The sequence below is a fragment of the Lepidochelys olivacea genome (genome assembly GCF_965140295.1).
Source record: "Lepidochelys olivacea isolate rLepOli2 genome assembly, chromosome: 14".
Taxonomy (NCBI): Eukaryota; Metazoa; Chordata; order Testudines; family Cheloniidae; genus Lepidochelys; species Lepidochelys olivacea.
In genome coordinates, this window is record NC_140424.1 from 6,792,367 (window position 1) to 6,810,325 (window position 17,959).

The 17,959-nt window shown below is 50.2% G+C and overlaps 1 protein-coding gene across 1 annotated transcript in view; it reads left to right on the forward strand.

Moving 5' to 3' along the window:
- Positions 1-17,382, forward strand: part of RGS9 (regulator of G protein signaling 9) — a 78,407-nt gene extending 61,025 nt beyond the window's left edge. Inside the window, exons 18-22 of the mRNA XM_084646772.1 lie at positions 61-199; positions 1,713-1,798; positions 5,420-5,537; positions 11,889-12,391; positions 16,038-17,382. Of these exons, the coding sequence (XP_084502898.1) occupies positions 61-199; positions 1,713-1,798; positions 5,420-5,537; positions 11,889-12,391; positions 16,038-16,194 (1,003 nt within the window). The 3' untranslated portion in view covers positions 16,195-17,382. The remainder of the gene's footprint in view (positions 1-60; positions 200-1,712; positions 1,799-5,419; positions 5,538-11,888; positions 12,392-16,037) is intronic.
- Positions 17,383-17,959: the final 577 nt, after the last annotated feature.

Consider the following 17,959-nt stretch of genomic DNA (forward strand, 5'->3'; position numbering starts at 1 on the left):
TGGAAGCAGAACAGTCTCTGTTAGTTCTCACCTCATGAAATTGACTGTTTCTGGTTTCAGACTCTTCCTCGCTCCAGGGGCAAGGCGCTGGATTAACATTGATGGCACAACGATGGGCATCACAGTCAAAGGTCTCAAGCACCCTCATCGCTACGTTTTAGATGCTGCTCAGACTCATATTTATATGCTCATGAAAAAGGTTTGTCATTTGCTTACAAATCCAGATGGCATCCCAGCTTGTCTGTGCCTTTCCGTGTCTCTGCATGCTAGCTGCCATTGCTCCCAAGTGATCCCTATTTGAAAGGAGACCACTTGCTGCCCTGCAGTGGGAAAGAAGTGGTTCATGCCATCCCATTGTAAGGCAACATGCTCTAGTTAGTAGATAGAACTCAGGGCTGTGAGCTAGGAAATTCCAACTTCAAACCTTAACTCTGCCACTGACTCACACCGAGCCTTGGACAAATCACTTAGCTCCTCTACGGTTCATTTTTCCTATCTGTCAAGTGGGGATGAAAAAACTGTCCTAGATTATAAGGCTAGGAGTGACCATTATGATCATCTAGTCTGATCTCTGGTATAACACAGGCCACAGAATTTCCCTGAATTAATTAGGGTTGTGAGGCTATATTAATCAATGTTTGTACAGCACTTTATGGTGCTATATGAGCATTGATTGTCATTATTGTTTTGTGGAGTTATAGATGCCCACCCTATTCGGCATCTATCATTTTGCATCCCAGATCAAGTCAACATGTGGTAGGATGCACATTTTAGCAGAGTGTGTTCCAGCGATAATTGAGGGAAGGTTCATAACACTGGGGTACAAATAGGTGACTTTTGTGCCAAGAACATATGCTGTGGTGCTGCTCCTGAAAAGTAAGCTTTTTGTCCTGTGTTTACATGCACTTTCCCCTGGTCCGTAGGCAGGCACCCTATTGTAGATGTGATGTTTGGAGCTGTGTTGACTCTCAGCTAGATCAAGGCAGTGTAGTCCATTAGACTACGGTAACAAGAAATAACGGCCCAGCTGGGACCTCCCCTCACGTATGATCTAGACAGCACACTTAGAAAAGAGGGGCACTGGGGGCCAGACCTGCATCTGGGGGGAATTGGCATTGCCGTCAGCGGAGCTGTGCTGTTTTGCACCAGCTGAAGACATGGCCCAGCACTAGATTTTGACGCAGACTGCGATGACAGTGAGGGTCCATCTACACTACAGTAAAAGACCCCTGGCTGGCCTGGTTCAGCTGACTCAGGCTGGCGGGGTTCAGGCTGGAGGGCTAAAAATGGCAGTGTAGACGTTCGGGCTTGGGTTGGAGCCTGGTCTCTGAAACACCACGAGAGGGGTGGGACTCAGAGCCCAGCTCCAGACCAAGCCTGAACCTCTATTTTTAGCCCCGCAGCCCGAGCCCTGTGAGCCTGCGTCAGTGGACCTGGGCTCTGAGACTTGGGGAGTGGGTTTTTTATTGCAGTGTAGACGTAGCCTAAAAGACCTTAGTCTTGAGCTAGGCTCATCAGTCCCCTTTTCATTCTGAATTCTACATCAGGGACTTTCCCGTCCCATGAGAAGCTGTTAGTTTTAATGAATGAGATCTGTTGGGCGAGATTTCCAATTTCTCAGCCTCATTGGCTCCTGAGCACTGTACTCCAAGATGATTTTAATTAGGCTGTTTGCAATTCGTAACTACTGGTTTCCCTTTTCCCCCCAGTAGGACTCTTATGGTCGCTATTTAAAGTCTCCAATATACAAGGAGATGTTGGCCAAGGCCATTGTGCCCCAAGAGACAGTGAAAAAAAGGCAAGTAAATTGCGGTGTGATTGTGGGTTATGTGCTTTTTTTATTGTGCTGGGGCTACAAAGAGCCTGAGTTTCAGCAAAATGACTGTGATTTAGACATTTGTTTAATTACAGTGGATTTAAGTCTTGCTGATTACCCTGTTTGTTTGTGAACCCCGTGGAAATGGCTTGTGTGCAGTCAGAGCCTATCTGGCAAGTGCTAAATCCTTTTTGTGACTGCTGAGCTAATCATTACCCGCCCCCAGAAGGGTGCTGTACATCAGGCCTGAGAGAACCTACGCAGGGTTAAAGTGATCCCATCCAAAGCCCTCTGGGTTTTAAGACAAGATGGGGTAACTCTGTTCTCCTCCATGGCACGTGGCATTTGTGTGGTGTGAGCACTCGCAGCCCTGCGCTCAGGTAGCTATTTACACCAGTGCAAAGCAGAGCAGAGTAATAGTGTCTGACACTCCCTTTTGCGCTGGTGGGAATGCGGGCACAAGGTGCAAGGCACTGGAAAATCAGGCTCCACAAGACTGTTTCCAGATCAAATGCTGGCTTCTCACATCAGCTGTCACAGCAGTTTCAGGGACTTTTGTGGGGGGAGGGTTAGCTCAGTGGTTTGAGCATTGGCCTGCTAAACGCAGGGTTGTGAGCTCAATCCTGGAGGGGGCCACTTAGGGATCTGGAGCAAAAAAAAATTGGGGATTGGCCCTGCTTTAAGCAGGGGGTTGGACTAGATGCCCTCCTGATGTCCCTTCCAACCCTGATCTTCTATGATTCTGTGACTTCAGGCAGCCTGGTTTAAGTACAGCCATCTCATCAGGCCGAACTTGCCATGTCAGAGCCAAAAGGGGTGGCTTGCTGCCTCTGGGACAGGGAGCTCCTCTTTCTCTGTGCCCCTGACAGCCCATAACCCAGCAAGTAAGGAGTAAGGGTCTCACAAACTCTGCTCTCATAGGGCCGGATCCAAAGCCCATTGAAGTTAATGGAAAGACTCCAGCTAACTTCAGTGGGCTTTGGATCAGGTTCTTACTGGGGGCCACCACTCCAATGGCCGGTCGAGTTAAGGTCATTGAGGAGGAGTTACAGATGCCAGCTTACCCCATGCTTCAGGCACGTTGGGATCCCTATCAGGAGATTGTGTCTCCTCTGCAGAGACCCCACCGGCTCTTGATTTGTTCTTGTTCCTTCCCAAGCGGTGCGGAACCCTGGTCCAGGGCTCTTCCAGGCACTACTGCAATAGAAGATGATAACTGATTACGATTCCTCCCTCCCCTGCCCCCAGCAGATGCAATGTGCAGCTCAGTAACACCCTCAGCTGCCGCCACGGTCTTGCCGCCCTACCGCACATCCTGGAGAGGCCGCTTGTAATCCCGGCATATGCATTAATGTTTGCAGATAGCTGCTCCCGGGATGTAATATTCACACTTCAGACAGCATCCAGCAGATGCTGAGAGAGAAAAACACATCAAAGGCTGCCTATTTGATACTTGTTTTCATTGTTGTTGATAATGATTCCATCGTGGAAAAGCAAAGGAAGTGGAGAGAGAGAGAGAGAGAGATCTGTACGTCACAGAGGACATGAAAGCTCCTGTTTAAACAGCCAGAGAGGGGCATCACAGCACGATATGCCTTGCGAGTAGAGGTTATAGAAGAGCCTTGCTCTAGGTCCACTCAGGATAGTGTAAGGTGAAACTCCTCATGAAGGGAGGGAAGTAATTTGCAGCCAAGCAGGCAGCGCATTTCACTAAAGAAAGCGTTTTGGGCAGGGTTTGAGCACTGGTCTAACGATGTTTCTCAACCTTCTTGAGACTAGGGCTGGCTTGCTGCCTTCCTAAACTTTGTCAGGGAGATCTCAGGGACCAGTGCCGGTCCACGGACCGATTGTTGAGAAACACTGGTCTAATTGCCCCATTGAAGTCAATGGTAAAGTGCCCGTTGACGTCACTAGCAGTTAGGCCAATGTAGGGAGCACTTGTAAAAATCTCACCCATCATTCCCATCCCTTCTAGCACGTTTGATGATTAAGGACAAAACGGCCCCGATCCTAATCCCATTGAGGTCAATGGCACAACTCCCATTGACTTCAATGGTTCAGGCTCAGTGTTAGTTGCCTGCCAATGTGTATAATGGAGGGGTAGTTTGCTACTCCCATATCTGGGACTAGGAGCAAGGACCCTTTTGTTCTGCTGACAGCTCTGCAACTGATTTGTGTGGCTTCAGTCCATTCACTGAGACCATGTTTGCTTTTAAAATGTGCATGCTCCATAAACCTCTTACTTTGCACATGCATTTTCCTAATTGGCACAGTGGTGGAAATGACGTGTGCACTAATGCACGTTTACAAATCAGGCTCTCCGTCTCTCTGTATCTCAACATATCCTCCTGTGAAATGGGTATTATGTCACCTGTCTCCCAGGGCTGGTGGAATTCATAACCAGCTGTTGTTTGAAAGCGCCCTGAGATCTCTAGCTGAAAGATGTGATCAAAGTGTCAAGGATCAGCATCATATGTTATCTCATAATGCACTGCCTTTGTTCAGACGCTGTGACAGGAGACCACACGCACACCTCACGCAGAGCCTCAGGGATTTAATTGAATAGGCTGTTTCTGTAATTGGTATTTCTTCTCTACCTGAGGCCATCTGGATGCTCAGAGATTTCAGGCCAGGCACTTCTTGCTCAACGAATTGCTGTGTTATTTGCTGTCTGTCGAAAACAACCGTCTCTTACTTTGGAATAATTGGCACCAGCCAAGGGAAATTTGGGGGTTATTGTTGGATTTGGGGTGGTGTCAGAATTTCGATGTTTCTATATCCAATGTCCTATCTAAGAGATTCTAAGTGAGACAGGAGAGGGGGCTTGCTACTATTTTACAGCTATTTTCCCTGGTTAGGGCCAGATTCTGCCACCTTTATTCATGATAAGTCGTACCTTCCTATGCAGATAGTTCCACTGATTTCAGTGTGAACTCAGAGTGATTGTGGGTGGCAGAACTGGGCCCTCATTGACTAGAGATGGACAAAATATTCCCAGCACAATTTGAAATCCGTGACATTTGAGCAGTTTGGCCGATTCAAACCTGGTCCCATTTTCATGACGTCTTCATGCCACTGTAGAGCCTTTCCCAGCTAAGTGGTTTATATAGAGTGTCGTAATCCTGCACAGTCTCACCATCAAGTTTCTGCTTGTATGAAATCCCATAACAACGGAACGTCTGGGTGGTGTGCAAATGGGTTGGGAGGATGAATCTGCAGGAAATGCCATGGGAAAAGTCTGCTCAGTGCATCCTGCTGCTGAACTGCAGTGGGACGATAGTCACATGCAGACATAAACATTTGCAGCATCGAGGACTGAGTCTGGGGCCCAGTCTGGCTCCTGAAGAAGCTCTGGGGAGTTCTGATATTGATATTAATTGTGGCAGGGCCGGGCTCTTGGGCTGGGTTCTGCTGAGATGTCTGGAATGTGAGTCTGCATGTTCTGTACCCTGGTTAAGCAGGTTGTTTGCTCCAAATGGAGGACACTAACAACGCCCCTCCCTCCAAGCAGGTTCCTTGGGCTTTTGGTGACAAGGACCCATTTTCTGGTCAGTTTTGCCTCTCTCTGTCCCCCAGTAACTCCCTGCATCTCTCTCTGCTTAGTTCCAGTTTCCCATTCGCACGCCGTCACCTCCGCTCCAGCCCCAGCCCCGTCATCCTGAGGCAGCAGGAAGAAGAGGCCAAGGCTAAAGAAGCAGCAACAAACGTGGACATTACCCAGGTTATGAGCAGGCTGGATCGTAGGAGCCAGCTCAAGCAGGAGCCTCTTAAGTAGGCTCCAGATCCTTGTCTAGGGCACAAAGCAGGGGAAAGACAAGACAAGGGGCTGCTGGCAAGGCTGGTGCTGAGATTCCTGCCCCCCACCTGCAGGTGTCAGTGGTGCTTTACCTTTCCAGCCCCCGTTCTCCCTGCAGCCTGGTTCCTGCAGGTTGCCATGGCATCTGAAGCAACAGATGTCACGTCACAGCACGGAAATGCTGCTAGAGTCCGAAAGCCGGCTGTGTCCGAATCTCATTGTGGGTCCCGTGCAATGGGCTCTTTTTACAAGTCAGGGAAGGAATGTTTTGTAACTGCCCCAAACCCTGCCCAGGAGGATCCAAAACTCCATCTGGGTCTCTCTGCCTCTTAAATCCCTGCCCGCGACCCAGAGAACTCGGACAGTGATTCAGTTATGATGCACAAGGCAGCATAGAACGCAGCTCCTTCGCCTGTCCCCGTCCTCTGCGTCAGGTGGCGCAGAGCCACCCCACCCCAGCGGGAGCACAAGAAGGTCCATCACCTCTTGGCACTCTCAGTCATGTGGTGGGAGCGTGCCCACTGCTAGTACCCCAAGCACCGCTCTAGGCAGCTGGCCAGCTCTGCCAGGGCTCCACTTCGGGTGTCTCGCACCAATGTGGCAATAGGAGGGAGCACATGGAGGCTGCAGTTGTGCTCGGCAGCTGTGCAGAAGGATGGGGAGGGGGGGAATTCCTGGTGGGAGCAACAAGGTTAACATTTCCAAAGGCACCTAGGTGGTTTGGATGCCTGAGTCATTTTAAGTAATTGGGCCCCCATATTCCTTAGGCAGCTTTGAAGATCTCAGCCTAGAGGTGATTAGCTGAGACCTCCAGTCAGTGAAAGGGATTTCCCCTTGTCCCTCAGGAACTCACCCATGTAATGAGTTATGCACGGGCCTGGAGGGAAGAGCAGCCTCCTGCTAGTACAGATGGGTAGAAGAGCAATGCCTCGCTCCGGATGGGTTTCCTTTAGCAAACCCTGTCTCGCTCTTGTCTTGTCTTTGCCCTGCAATGCTCTTTCCCCTTGTTAAAAATGAACAAACCTCGGCTTCCAGTGGTCATCCCGGCTTGTAGCCCAGTATCCCAGAAGCCGCTGTGTTCAGGAGAGGTCCGAAGGGCTGATTCAGCCCCTATTGTAATAGAATACTCTCTTGTTCCTTTTTGGAGGGAATGGGGAGTGGAAATTACTTCCTGAAACCTAAACCCTCCAGTTAGGTACAAAGCACATTTCAGGGAGATACCAAACCTGCCTGGGAAGCCCCCGGGGCTGGACCAGCCAAGGTCACTAGGACACGATGGGATTTGTGAAAAACCCAGGGGTGGAATGTAAAGAAGCTTCCTCCTCCTTCAGAATTTAGGGGATGCTGGGGGATGGGCAAATGTTGAGGCTCAGAAAATGTTTTAATCCTTTCGGTCTTGCTCATCCACTGCTCTCGCTGGGATGATTTTACTGGAGGCAGCGAGAGCAGGATGTGGCTGGCAACAGGGCTAAGGTGCTGTGGAGGTGTCGAATCTCAGAAGTAGTTTCTCCTCTTTATCTGGACATGAGTTTCAGCCCGAGGGCCTTTCTGCTCTGGGGGCAGAGCCATGCCAGCTACAGCCAGTGCCTTGCAGCTGCACAGTTGTTCAGTAGCCAGTGCAGTTCAGCTCCCACAGCATTTGTCAAGGTCACAGGCTCAGCAGCCGATGCTCAGGAGCTCCACGCTGCATCCACATCAGGCTCTCGCCATGCAGTGTGGTGGTGCTTTTCAGAGAGACACCATCCGTACCATGTCAGGGTTTGGAGCTGGGGAGCCTCCAACATTCCCTGCTGTCACCTTGGGCCACTTCATGCGGTCCCTTCTCAGGGCAAACTCTTGCAAGTTGATGGGAGCGGGTGCACCTTTGTTCCACCCAGGGCTTTATGTCTCCAAAACAGCAGCCAGTCCTAATGTCCTGGGCAGTGTGGGGAGGGAGGAGGTGAAGGGAAGTCCTTCCATCTCTCACACACATTGCTTCTATTCTGGGCTGCTTCTTTCTTTTACTATTACTCTCCCGCCCACAGAGATGCCCTCACCAGTGAGTTAGAAAAACGAAGGCCTCCAATGAGGCTGGAATCCCATCGGCAGTCAGGGGCTAACAGTTGTCTGAGTGGGCATAGAGAACCCTGTCCTTGGAGACACCTCATTGACCTTCCCAGGAAAAGCCAGGCTGCAACTCTAGGCTGGGATTTTCCAATCAGCCTAGGGGAATTAGACACACAAATCCCATTATTAATGACAGGACTCCATTAGGCTCCTTTAAAAATCCTAGCTCGAGAGTCCCACTTGTGCCAGATTGGGGCTCGTAGATGCTGTCGTAACACAAGTAATAAAATAGGTTCCAGTCAGTTGGCTTAATGATGCGATTTTAGGTCTCATCTCCATTGATAGGTTTCCCCAGATTTTATCTCAGTCCCAACGCTGCCCAGCCATCAGTTTGGTACGGCAGTCAGAGGCGTGACTGCAGCCCGGATAGCTCCGACAACAGCAGCAGGGAAGCCGCAGGAGCATGGGCTAGCTGCTTGCATATTATGTACCCAGGGTCCTGGGTGGGCCTGACCGGCCCATGCTGCTGCAGCTTTACTGCGTCTATATGTGGTGCAGCCACACCTCAGAAGCAGTGTTGGCAGACCCTATGAGTGTTAAACATCTACCCAGGACTGGCAAGATCATGACCAAATACCAGCGCTCTTAGAAGGAAGCTCATTTTTGGTGCCCTGTCTCACAGTGTATTCCATTTGTAGCTGGCTGTGTTCACCCCTTGCTCTTCATCTTCTCTGAGTAGGACTGTTTATTGGCCATCCCCCTCAGCATGCTATGAATTGAACTTCACTCCGTATCTGCCAAGAAATAGTTTGCGTCCACTGGATTTCGTGTCCATTGGATTTCATTGTATTCCAATGGATCTCCATTGACTTTTATCCATCATGTCCATGCTTTATTTGCGTTAGCTCACCTGTCTAATAAAAGTGTATGTAGAAAATGGAAAAGACCATTGTGTTGGACCTTCATTGTGTTGTCTCTTTGCATGTGTGTATTTATTTTTTGTGCTGCTGCTTTTAACATTTTTGTTTAAAAAGTTGAGCATATTTTTATTTCGGTTGGTAGAGACTTATTTAGAACCTTATGGAAAAGCCATGCCTTGGAGAAGCCTGAAATGCGTAATCGAAGATTAGATCATTGGCAGATTCTCCCTCTGAGCTTGTGTAACCCACGGATGAGGGTGTGCACTAGGTCTCCCAAGGAGGTCACGAGACTGTTACAGCCACAGCTAGACAGCCTTGAGGCTTGTGCTTGTTAGTTCCAGAGGTCCCTGGGTCAGTCCTTGAGGAGTCAGCCAAGATGGCGTCCGTCACACACACACCTTCAAGTCAGATCTTATCCTGGTTATGCCATCCATAACCAAAGTCCCGCCCTCGCTACATGCTTTAACCATGTTGTAACAGATTCGGGGGCTAACTGGGTTGTCACTAGATGTAACTAGCAGAGCCTTATAGTCTCCCTGAACTCCCTGCTTACAACTAATCTCTCTTTAATGAATTAGGTAAGATGAGCACCCTTATAACAATCCGCCTGGTAACCATGGCCCAATCCAGCGGTTGCTGAAGCCAGTAGGAATCTTTCCAGTGACTTCAGTGGATGTTCGATCAGGCCTCAGGTGCCCTTTATCTCCCCCTTTTGGTTCATCACTGTACATGCTTCAGAGTAACTCTGTCCAAGTCGCAGAAATGCTGAGATATTCCGACTCTGGAAAGCGATGATTTCCCAAAGGCAGATTGGGATCTGGAGCCCCAGCATCTGGCCCATCCATTCTTCCTGCTAGCTCATGGAGACAGACCTTTACACCCTCACTGAACTTCCTATTGCTGCTCTTATTCTCTGAGCACCTCCACGCCTCACCGTCCCTAAGGCCCGTCCTGTGGCATGAAATGAATCCAACATTCATTCTCGTTCCGGCCTGAGCATTGTCCTTATAAGTGCAGCCACAGGCCATTCTGTGCAATCCCAGCTATGCTTACAGTTGGCCACATCAGCGTGTAAGGGAAAGAAACAAAGAAGAGATGAATTCTTCAGTGCCTCATTCCCCGGGAGATCTGCCATCTTCAAGGCCAATGGGAGGGAGTTTGGTGGATGGAAGCATCTGCATAGCTAGGATAGTGCTAGCTCTTCTTAGCGCAGCTCAAAGCAACAAGTTTAGAGTTCCCCAAAGTCTGGCTGAGCCAGAAGGAGAGAGGTCATGGAGGGGACAGCTCCTGCTTGTCAGAAAGCCCTCAAAGCATTCCACCGACCTCAGCCACAAATACAGGAGGAGAATCCCTCGCATCTCCGGGTCTCATGTGTCAGGTTTCCCCATGACAATCAGGTTTGAAAAGTGCTGCATTCGGTGGCAGGGAAGCAGTCAGGGAATTGTATCTTTTCTTTTGAGCGCCTCTGTCCTTTGTTCTTCAAGGAGGTTCAATCCCTATTCTCTCTCGCCAGCTCTTTCTTATATTACAAACCTAAAAAAAGGTAATAAAAAGAGTTGATCTGATTGTGTGGAAGCCCACCACAGGCAACAAGCCAGAACAAAACTCTGCATCTGGCTTCCCTCTGGTTCTTTGATGCAGGGGCAGACAGGCGGGGATTGTCCTATCCCCAATGCACAGTGCTTTGCGGGAGGATGCCCTGAAGATAACACCAAATTGTATCCTTTGGAGAGGGGAATCAGAGTTTGTAGTGAAGAAGAGCTGGCAGCTCTCCTGTGCAGCTAAGATTTGGCTAAGCTGACAGGACAAGCAAAGGCAACTTGTATCAACAATATTGCAACAATCTAGGGGTCTGGTCCAGGGGTAGGACAGGTGACTAGGAATCAGGAGATGTAGGCTCTGATCCTGGGCAAGTCACATCTCTATGACTCATTTTACCCAGTTCTATAAAGGGGATAATGATACCCACTTACCTTCATGAAGCCCTTTGTGATCTTGGGGTGAAAAGTGATAGAACAGAGCTGAGTTAGCTGCCCTAAAGCCGTAAAAGGCCATGAGAGATGGGTCTCAAGGCAAATCTCCCAGCTCAGCACTGGAGTGTTTAGACCCACATGTGAATACGTTTCTTGCTGTCTGGGCCCATCTTGTTAGAGGTGAGCTCAAGCTCCAAAGTCTGGGTCTGGATTCCTCCTACCTTCCCCCAAGTTCGGTGTGTTCTTGGTGGGATTTTGGCTCAGACCATTATTAATGGCCTGTGAAATGCAGGCTCTGATCCAGGTCCAAATTCCTCCAGGATGCATTGGGGTTGCAATGAGCTTGGGCCATTCCTGTGGAAGCAGTTTCCAGCGTTGGTTTGGTGGAGCTACCATGATGGTTTGACCCAGCTGCCACCATCTCTTTTGTTCTGCCCGTCTCCCTTCCCTTCTTTTCTCCTGGGTAATTTCCCCTCCTTTTAATTTTCTGTCTAGTCTCTCTCTTTTGTTCCCTGTATTTTTCCTTTCCTTTGCTCTGCCCTCTAGCTGCTCCCTTTCTCAGTTCCCTCACGGCCCCAGGGCTCCATGCTGCTCAGCTAGGGATGCCCCTTGGTGGCTGTAGGAGCAGACAGCAGCTTGAACGAGCAGACAGGACTCTCTTTTCTTTGAGGGGACACATCTGGGGTCAGGTAGCACTTCTCCTCTTCACCCATGGCCTAGTCAGAGGCCCTCCATGTTGGGAAATTCTAGCCTAAGTTTTCATCAGCCTCACCTACAGTATGGCCCAAAAGCTGTCAACCTGATTCACCATCTGAGTGTTTGCTCTCTGGAGCGTTGTTATTAATAATCCTCAGCATTTCTATGGCACGGTAGATGTGCCAGGGGTAATTCCGTGCCAGACAGATAAAGAGGTTCCTTTTGTTATGGATCTGACAACCACCATTACTATGTACATCCTGCTGGGATGCCAGGTCCTGGAGATCCAAGAACACAAGCTCTATCATCTGAGCTAAGAGAGAGCTCTTCCAGCAGCTAGCAGTAGTAGGTCCCTTAGCCTAGCTCAGGGCCAGTCACTAGAGGGCACCATCACACAGTCTCTAATATACATAGTCTGTCTACCTACCTATCGAGGTATTTACCTGCCCTACATTGCTGAAATCTATGAGCTCCAGTAAACTATATATCCCCCAAAGTGGTCGTAATCTTTCACTTGCCTACTCCAAGGGCATTATTTCCAATTGGTAGCTAGAGGGAGAGTTTTGGGGCTTGGTGTTGTGTATCCTGTGACTAGCAGGCAGCTTTTCCTGCTCTAAAATGTCTCCTTTTCTTCTCTGCAGTTGTGTCAGTTCACTGCTCCAGTCCCTCACCTGGCTGTGTACACCGGTACCTCTGTTCCTTCATCTCCATCAACCTCGCACCCCTCCTGCCACATCTCAAACAACCTGCCTTTCCAATCCCCTGGACACATCACTCTGCCAAACAGCACTGTCTGCCCCTCACCCATTAGCATAGCCCTAGACAGCACCTCCTGCTTTGAGAGCAAGTGGGAAGGCAATGGGTCCAACTCTAACCACTTTCCTTCTATCACTGAGAGCACTGAGATCTCCATGGACTCTGAATCGGGCACTTGCAACAGTCAGGTGCCGGGGAACATGGAAGCCAAGGTGCCTCCCAAATCCCGGACGACCTTGTCCTTCAGCAGGTTCTTGAAACGGGGATGTTTAAACTCACCGATGTTTGCCACTCTCTCGCCAAAGTGCCCGGCTATCACCCACGGAAAGGTCCAGCCACTGGATGACCTGGAACAACAACTGCAGCAGAAGTCCAAAAAAATGACCAAGTAAGTACACCTGTCTGTGGTATGTGAAGGAACTCAGCTCTGAGTGATTACACGCGGCCAGCCTGAATGAGAGGGACTCCCAGGCAGTGGTGTCTCTACGTCACTAGCCATGGTCTCTCCGCCTAATTATATGTTGCACTCTGGCAGCATGAAGGGGCCTCCCATGGGGAAGACACAGCCCCCTGAGAATGCCTGGATGGGCCAGGTGCAGAGAGGGACACGGACAGAGCTCACAGTGCTACGGCTCTGCTCTCAGAGAACTGCGAGAAGTAGGGTATAAGCACAGCTCTGAGATGGCTCTAACTTACACTAGGGGCATTGAATAGGTTCAGAATATGGGGCATGCAAAGGTGGCTTACCACCCCACCCACCCCCTCCGTCACCGCCCTCAATGCAGGGGCAGAGTCACTGAGATGGGTGCTCTCCGTCTCTCACCGACAAGTGGAAGAGCCCTGAGAAGTCAGAGGGTCTTGCCAAGATGCGTACAACTTCTGAAAAGCTCTTCAACTTTTCAGAATTTTCAAATTAGGAGACAGGGGAAGGGAAAGAGGGAAATACCCAGCAGGCAAAGGCTCCCTCCCACAACACCACCAGCCTTTGGGGCAGGCTCTCAGCGATGACGATCACCAGAGGCTGCAGCTGCTGAGCCGCGGGTGGCAGACCCCCAAGCTCGGCGGTGGGAGGAAGGGCAGAGATCTCTCCCAGTGTCTCCCAAGCCCCCAGCTCTTGCTTAGCATCTATAGCCAGGCCTGGCCTGCTGTGCCCAAACCAGTTTCATACCTGCTCCCAGCCAGCTAGTGCCTCTACCTTTCCACCAGTCCACTGTGTGCATGAAACCATTCATCTCCTCTGCTCTTGGGGCCAGCAGGAAGTTTGTGGATGGGGTGGGCATGGGGACGACCACCGCCACCCCCCAACCCTGTAGAGACAAGCTAGGAACCAGCCAGTAAGCCAGAGAAACAAAACACACATTAGTTAACAGAGCAGCCCCAGTTTCCCTTTCAGCCCAGGGATGGGGAGTCTGCAGGACAGCATTTCTGCCACCGCCTGCTGGTGCGGGAGGCTACAGATGAGCCTCGCCTGCAGGCCCTGCTGTCTTCCCCTGGAGCTGTCTGGATTCAGAGCTATCCCTGCAGGGAAGCAGCCCCACGGTAAGCCAATGCCCGGGGCCTCTAGCTCCACAAGGGAGGGGGCCAACTCAGCAATGTCGCTCACTTTCACTGCCCTGTGCCCTCCTGTCCCGCATTACGTGGGCTGCGGTGCCCACTGACTATGAATCCCCATGTCAGCCTGCTGCTTGCAATGCTCCTGGGGTGCCCTGTTGACAGGGCTTCACAGAGGGTTTTTTTTGTGTGTAGGGGTGCAGGGACCAAATCTGAAATGGAGACCAGCCTCTTCGAAAAGAATTACCACTGAGGGGAGGCCTGGGGGAGTGGGGGTATTGGAGAGTAAGTCTGTGTCTGTAGCGGTGCTTTGGCTCCTGTCCCGTGGGGCTGGGCTCATCTCCTGCCCTGGGTGTTGAGACCTGGCTCGCAGAGCCACGATTCAGGTTCGGGCCAACTGCCCTCCGTCGTGACAGAGGTCCTTCTGGGGCAAATGTTAGTGAGGGGCGCTGTGTCCCCGCCTGGCAGGTCTCAAGCCCACTTGGTTTGGGGCCCTGTCAAAAGGTTCCTTTTGCCCCCTGGCGGCCCTGCCCGTGGATTCAGCAGGGAGTACGTGGGAGTTCGGTTTGGCAGGATTTGTGTCCACCATGCTCCGTGGGAACGAGCTGCCTGGGTTATTGTGATCCTGAGGCTCCCTGCACCCCAGTGCCTGAGCATGCATGACATACCCTACTGCTACTTCAGTGTCCTCATCTTTCCTCCTCCACACCTCCCTCGGACACAGCTGTATCTGGGGAGCTTCTAACCCTCTGCTCGGCCCGGGCCTGCACAAGAGATGGGGAGTTTGGCTCAGGCTCAGTGGTTAGGGCTTTAGCCTAGGATTTAGGAGATCTGGCTTCAATTCCCTGCTCCGCTACAGACTCCCTGTATGACCTTGGGCAAGTCACTTAACATCTGTCCCCCTCTGTAAAACCAGGATAATATTGCCTCCTTTCCTGTGTGAGGATAAATCCTGTTTCCCCATGGCCCAAATGGGTAGCCCATTGGGCTGTTTCTATTAGGAGAAGAAATTGATTATGAGTCAGGTATTTGGTGCAATCCTGTTTATTTACACAGCCCTGTTTCCCTGGACACAGTAGAAACAAACAGCAGCGGGCAGTTTCCTGGCTCACAGTTTCCAAGCTCTGTCTCTGGTCCCTCTCAGGGCTGCATTCATGACTGCTTTTCACACTGTCTCCTGGCTTTCGGGTTCCTGTCACCCACACACAGCTGCCAACCACTAATAGCTCCAGCCCCCGTGTTTGCAGTCTGTCTCCAGGGAAACACCTCAGCCCCCATGGTTTAGCCTTGCCATGCTTGTCTGTGCCTTGTGCGGTGGCTTCTACTGTGTCAGCTATCATTAAACAAAGGACACTTAATTTCTCCTTCATTAATCAGGGACATGGGTGCTTAGACTTCACCCAGATCTGTGACTGGTGGCAGCTATTAGAATCTTCCAACAGAGCAAAACATTAAAGAGTGTGAGATGCACAGATACAAGTAAGATAGAGCCGCAGGGACTGATGCTGAGGGCGGGAGGCTGCTGACAGACACACACTGAGCCTCCTCGGAGTCTGTATCCTTCCCGGTCATCTTACCTCATGCAGATCTCTCTGAGTTAATGTGTTTTCCTGCAAGAAGAACTGGGACTCAGGCCCCCACAGGGATTTTTTTACACTCTAATTGAAAACCACAGCTCAGGAGAGCTTATTTGGTTTTGTGCTGCCTGTCTCCAGTCACAGTCGATCTTCAAATGCTGCCTCTCTTTCCTGGTGTGAGCGCTGTGTTCCTGTGCTGAATGGCCACCTTGATAATAGGCAGAGAGGGTGGCAGCATTGCTGGAAAGATCCAGCACTGGTTGTTGCCCTCAAAACACATTAGTGGGTAATGTCAGAGAAGTCTAGCAAGCAGGCCTCCCATATCCGGCTTCTCAGACTCCACTGAATTTCCAAATGCACTCCTATGGCTTTGGTTCCAACCCCAGAAGGGGTCTTTCCCCAGGTCTGGTTCAGATGTGGCCCACGGAGGTGGAAGCACAAACAACAAGATGGGGGGAACCTCGTGAGGTGATCTCAAGAGTCCCACCATTTGGGGTTAAAATAGTACAACACCAGCTGATGACCCAAGAGGTGTTGGCCTGGAGATTCCATCACCCTCCCGCCTTAGCCCTGGTTTCTCCACCAGCCTAAAATTAATCCAGATGGGAAACCCTCCCCCCGCCCCCACTTTTGGGTCCATCTCTGCTCCTGACCAGGTAACTGAGCCTAAAATGCAAAAACAGACCCACAAATTCAAGACCTCTTAATTCACTTGGCTGTGGAACTGTGGCACTCAGCACTTTTGCTTCAGTGGGGTTGGTATGCATATTCTCCCCTCTTCAAGTCACGTGGGCTTGTGTCCATAAAGTATGCTCTGAGAAATAGAAAAACTCAAAGCCAAACTCTGTGCTGCGCGTTGTGTCAGAAAGTGCCTTGTGTGTGACACGTTTTCATTTTGCAACACAGCTTCTTCCAGATAAAAGTGGATATTCCTCTGGAGAGCAGAATCTACCCAATAGACTCTGAGGAGGAAGAGGAGGACTGCCCCCGGGCCTGTAAGGACTCTGTGAAGGAAGTTATCTGCCCTTGGGAGAACTTTACAGAACAAGGAAAAGCTGGATAACAAGCAGCTTTTAAGGCAGACAGGATGTGACCTACTTATAAATGGATGTTTTCTTTCCAGGCCCTGACTCTGCAAGGTTCACCAAGTACAGATCAATATATGAACCATACTGCTAAAGAAGTGCATTAGAGTCATGCTTCAGTGTCAAGGAGGCGCAAACCACCCTGATTATGAGTAATAGACCCAGATGCGCACATCTGTGTGTAATTCGGGAACTCTAAGTGTCTCCTGACCTATTTTCATTCGTATCTTTAGAAAGTCAGACTCATCTGTTACTGACTTCTTGATAAATGAACCTTATTTGCTGCCTTATAGCTGATAGAAATATGTCCTAGGAGATACTCTCTCACATGTAAGTAGTTTCTTGGGCCTGAGGTGTTGGTGCCCTGCACGCGAAGTGCTGTGCTGGTGAAACGTAGCTGTCTTGAAGGCCTCTCTAAGACTGGAATTCAGTCTTCAAGCATCTCCAAAGTTTGGGAGTCTTTGGAATCTGGGTTTGAGTTCAGGCCCATCTCTAATTATTAGCAGCTTTGAATTTTAAAGCAATGTAACTTGGAAGCGTCTGATGGCTGGGGGTGCGGGGGAATTCTAAGATCAGACATCCTCATGGGGCAGTAGTAAGGTAGATGGATTGGCATAACCCACTACATGACAACAAAAGTGAACCCCACAGAAAACAAAGAACAAAGGACTTCTTATCTCCCACTTACCTCCAAGACAGGCCTTGACACCCTGGATCCCACCACCCTTCTGAAAGTTTGGGAAGATCGGGATTGGCTCTGGATCCAAACTCGATAGATGGGGCCCATCTGAATATTAAATTGATATGTGGTCCCACGCCTTAACTGCATCTCTGCCAAGACTGTTAGAACATCACCTTCCTTGTATGGTGTCAGTACATCAAGAGAGTCCTCTTCTTTTCAGTTTCTACCAATCAGTCCATGTACAGTGGCAGTCCCTCAACATGACTAACCTTGGGTGTTGTTTGGTAAATAGGCCACGTGGCCTGCGACTGTAGGTGTTGGCGTTATTTTGTATTTTCTAATGGTATGTGGAGACGTGTCCATGTTGATTTGAAATGGTTCAACACGCTGATTCCTACTGCAGCATTTAAAGTCTTAACCTCTCCTGCCTGTGATAACAGGGACCTGATTTCCGTGGCTGGAAGTAAAGCTGCTGTTTAACGCATTGTACTTGTTTGAGCTCAACACAGTTCACTATATTGGCTGTTTCAGCTGAAGATCTGCTTTCGAGTCCTTCTCTTTAGTGGGGGGCCAAGCTCCAACAGGCAAGTGTGGTGTGTGAATTCCTCCTTCCCCATCCCCCAGCACAAAGCTCAGGCTGTTCAGATTCATGGTTCTGGCTCAGGCCCATCTCCACTTGCTTTTGATTAACACAGATATGAAAGCTGGGGTGCGTCAGAGGGACACCAGTAGAATCATTGAATGGAGCCCAGCTTGGCAAGGCTGTAATAGGACAACCTCTCTTCTTTAATCTTCTCTTAGGGAGCTTGTTTTTAAGGGTGGTAGGGGAAGACGGAGGGGGGAGTGTCTCTGGAGCTCTCCCAGTGCCCCCCCACCTGGCATGGTCCTGTCATAGCGACCCACACTCTTTGCTAGATGTGGCTCTCCCAGGGCTTTTTCCACCCTGCTCCTGTGTCAGGTAAGATGTGAGATACTCCCCTCCCCGTCTTGGGAGTTGCCAGGCTGCCCACAAAAAGAGACAGATTCTCCTGTCAATAACCTCAGTAAAAACCAGGAGGGAC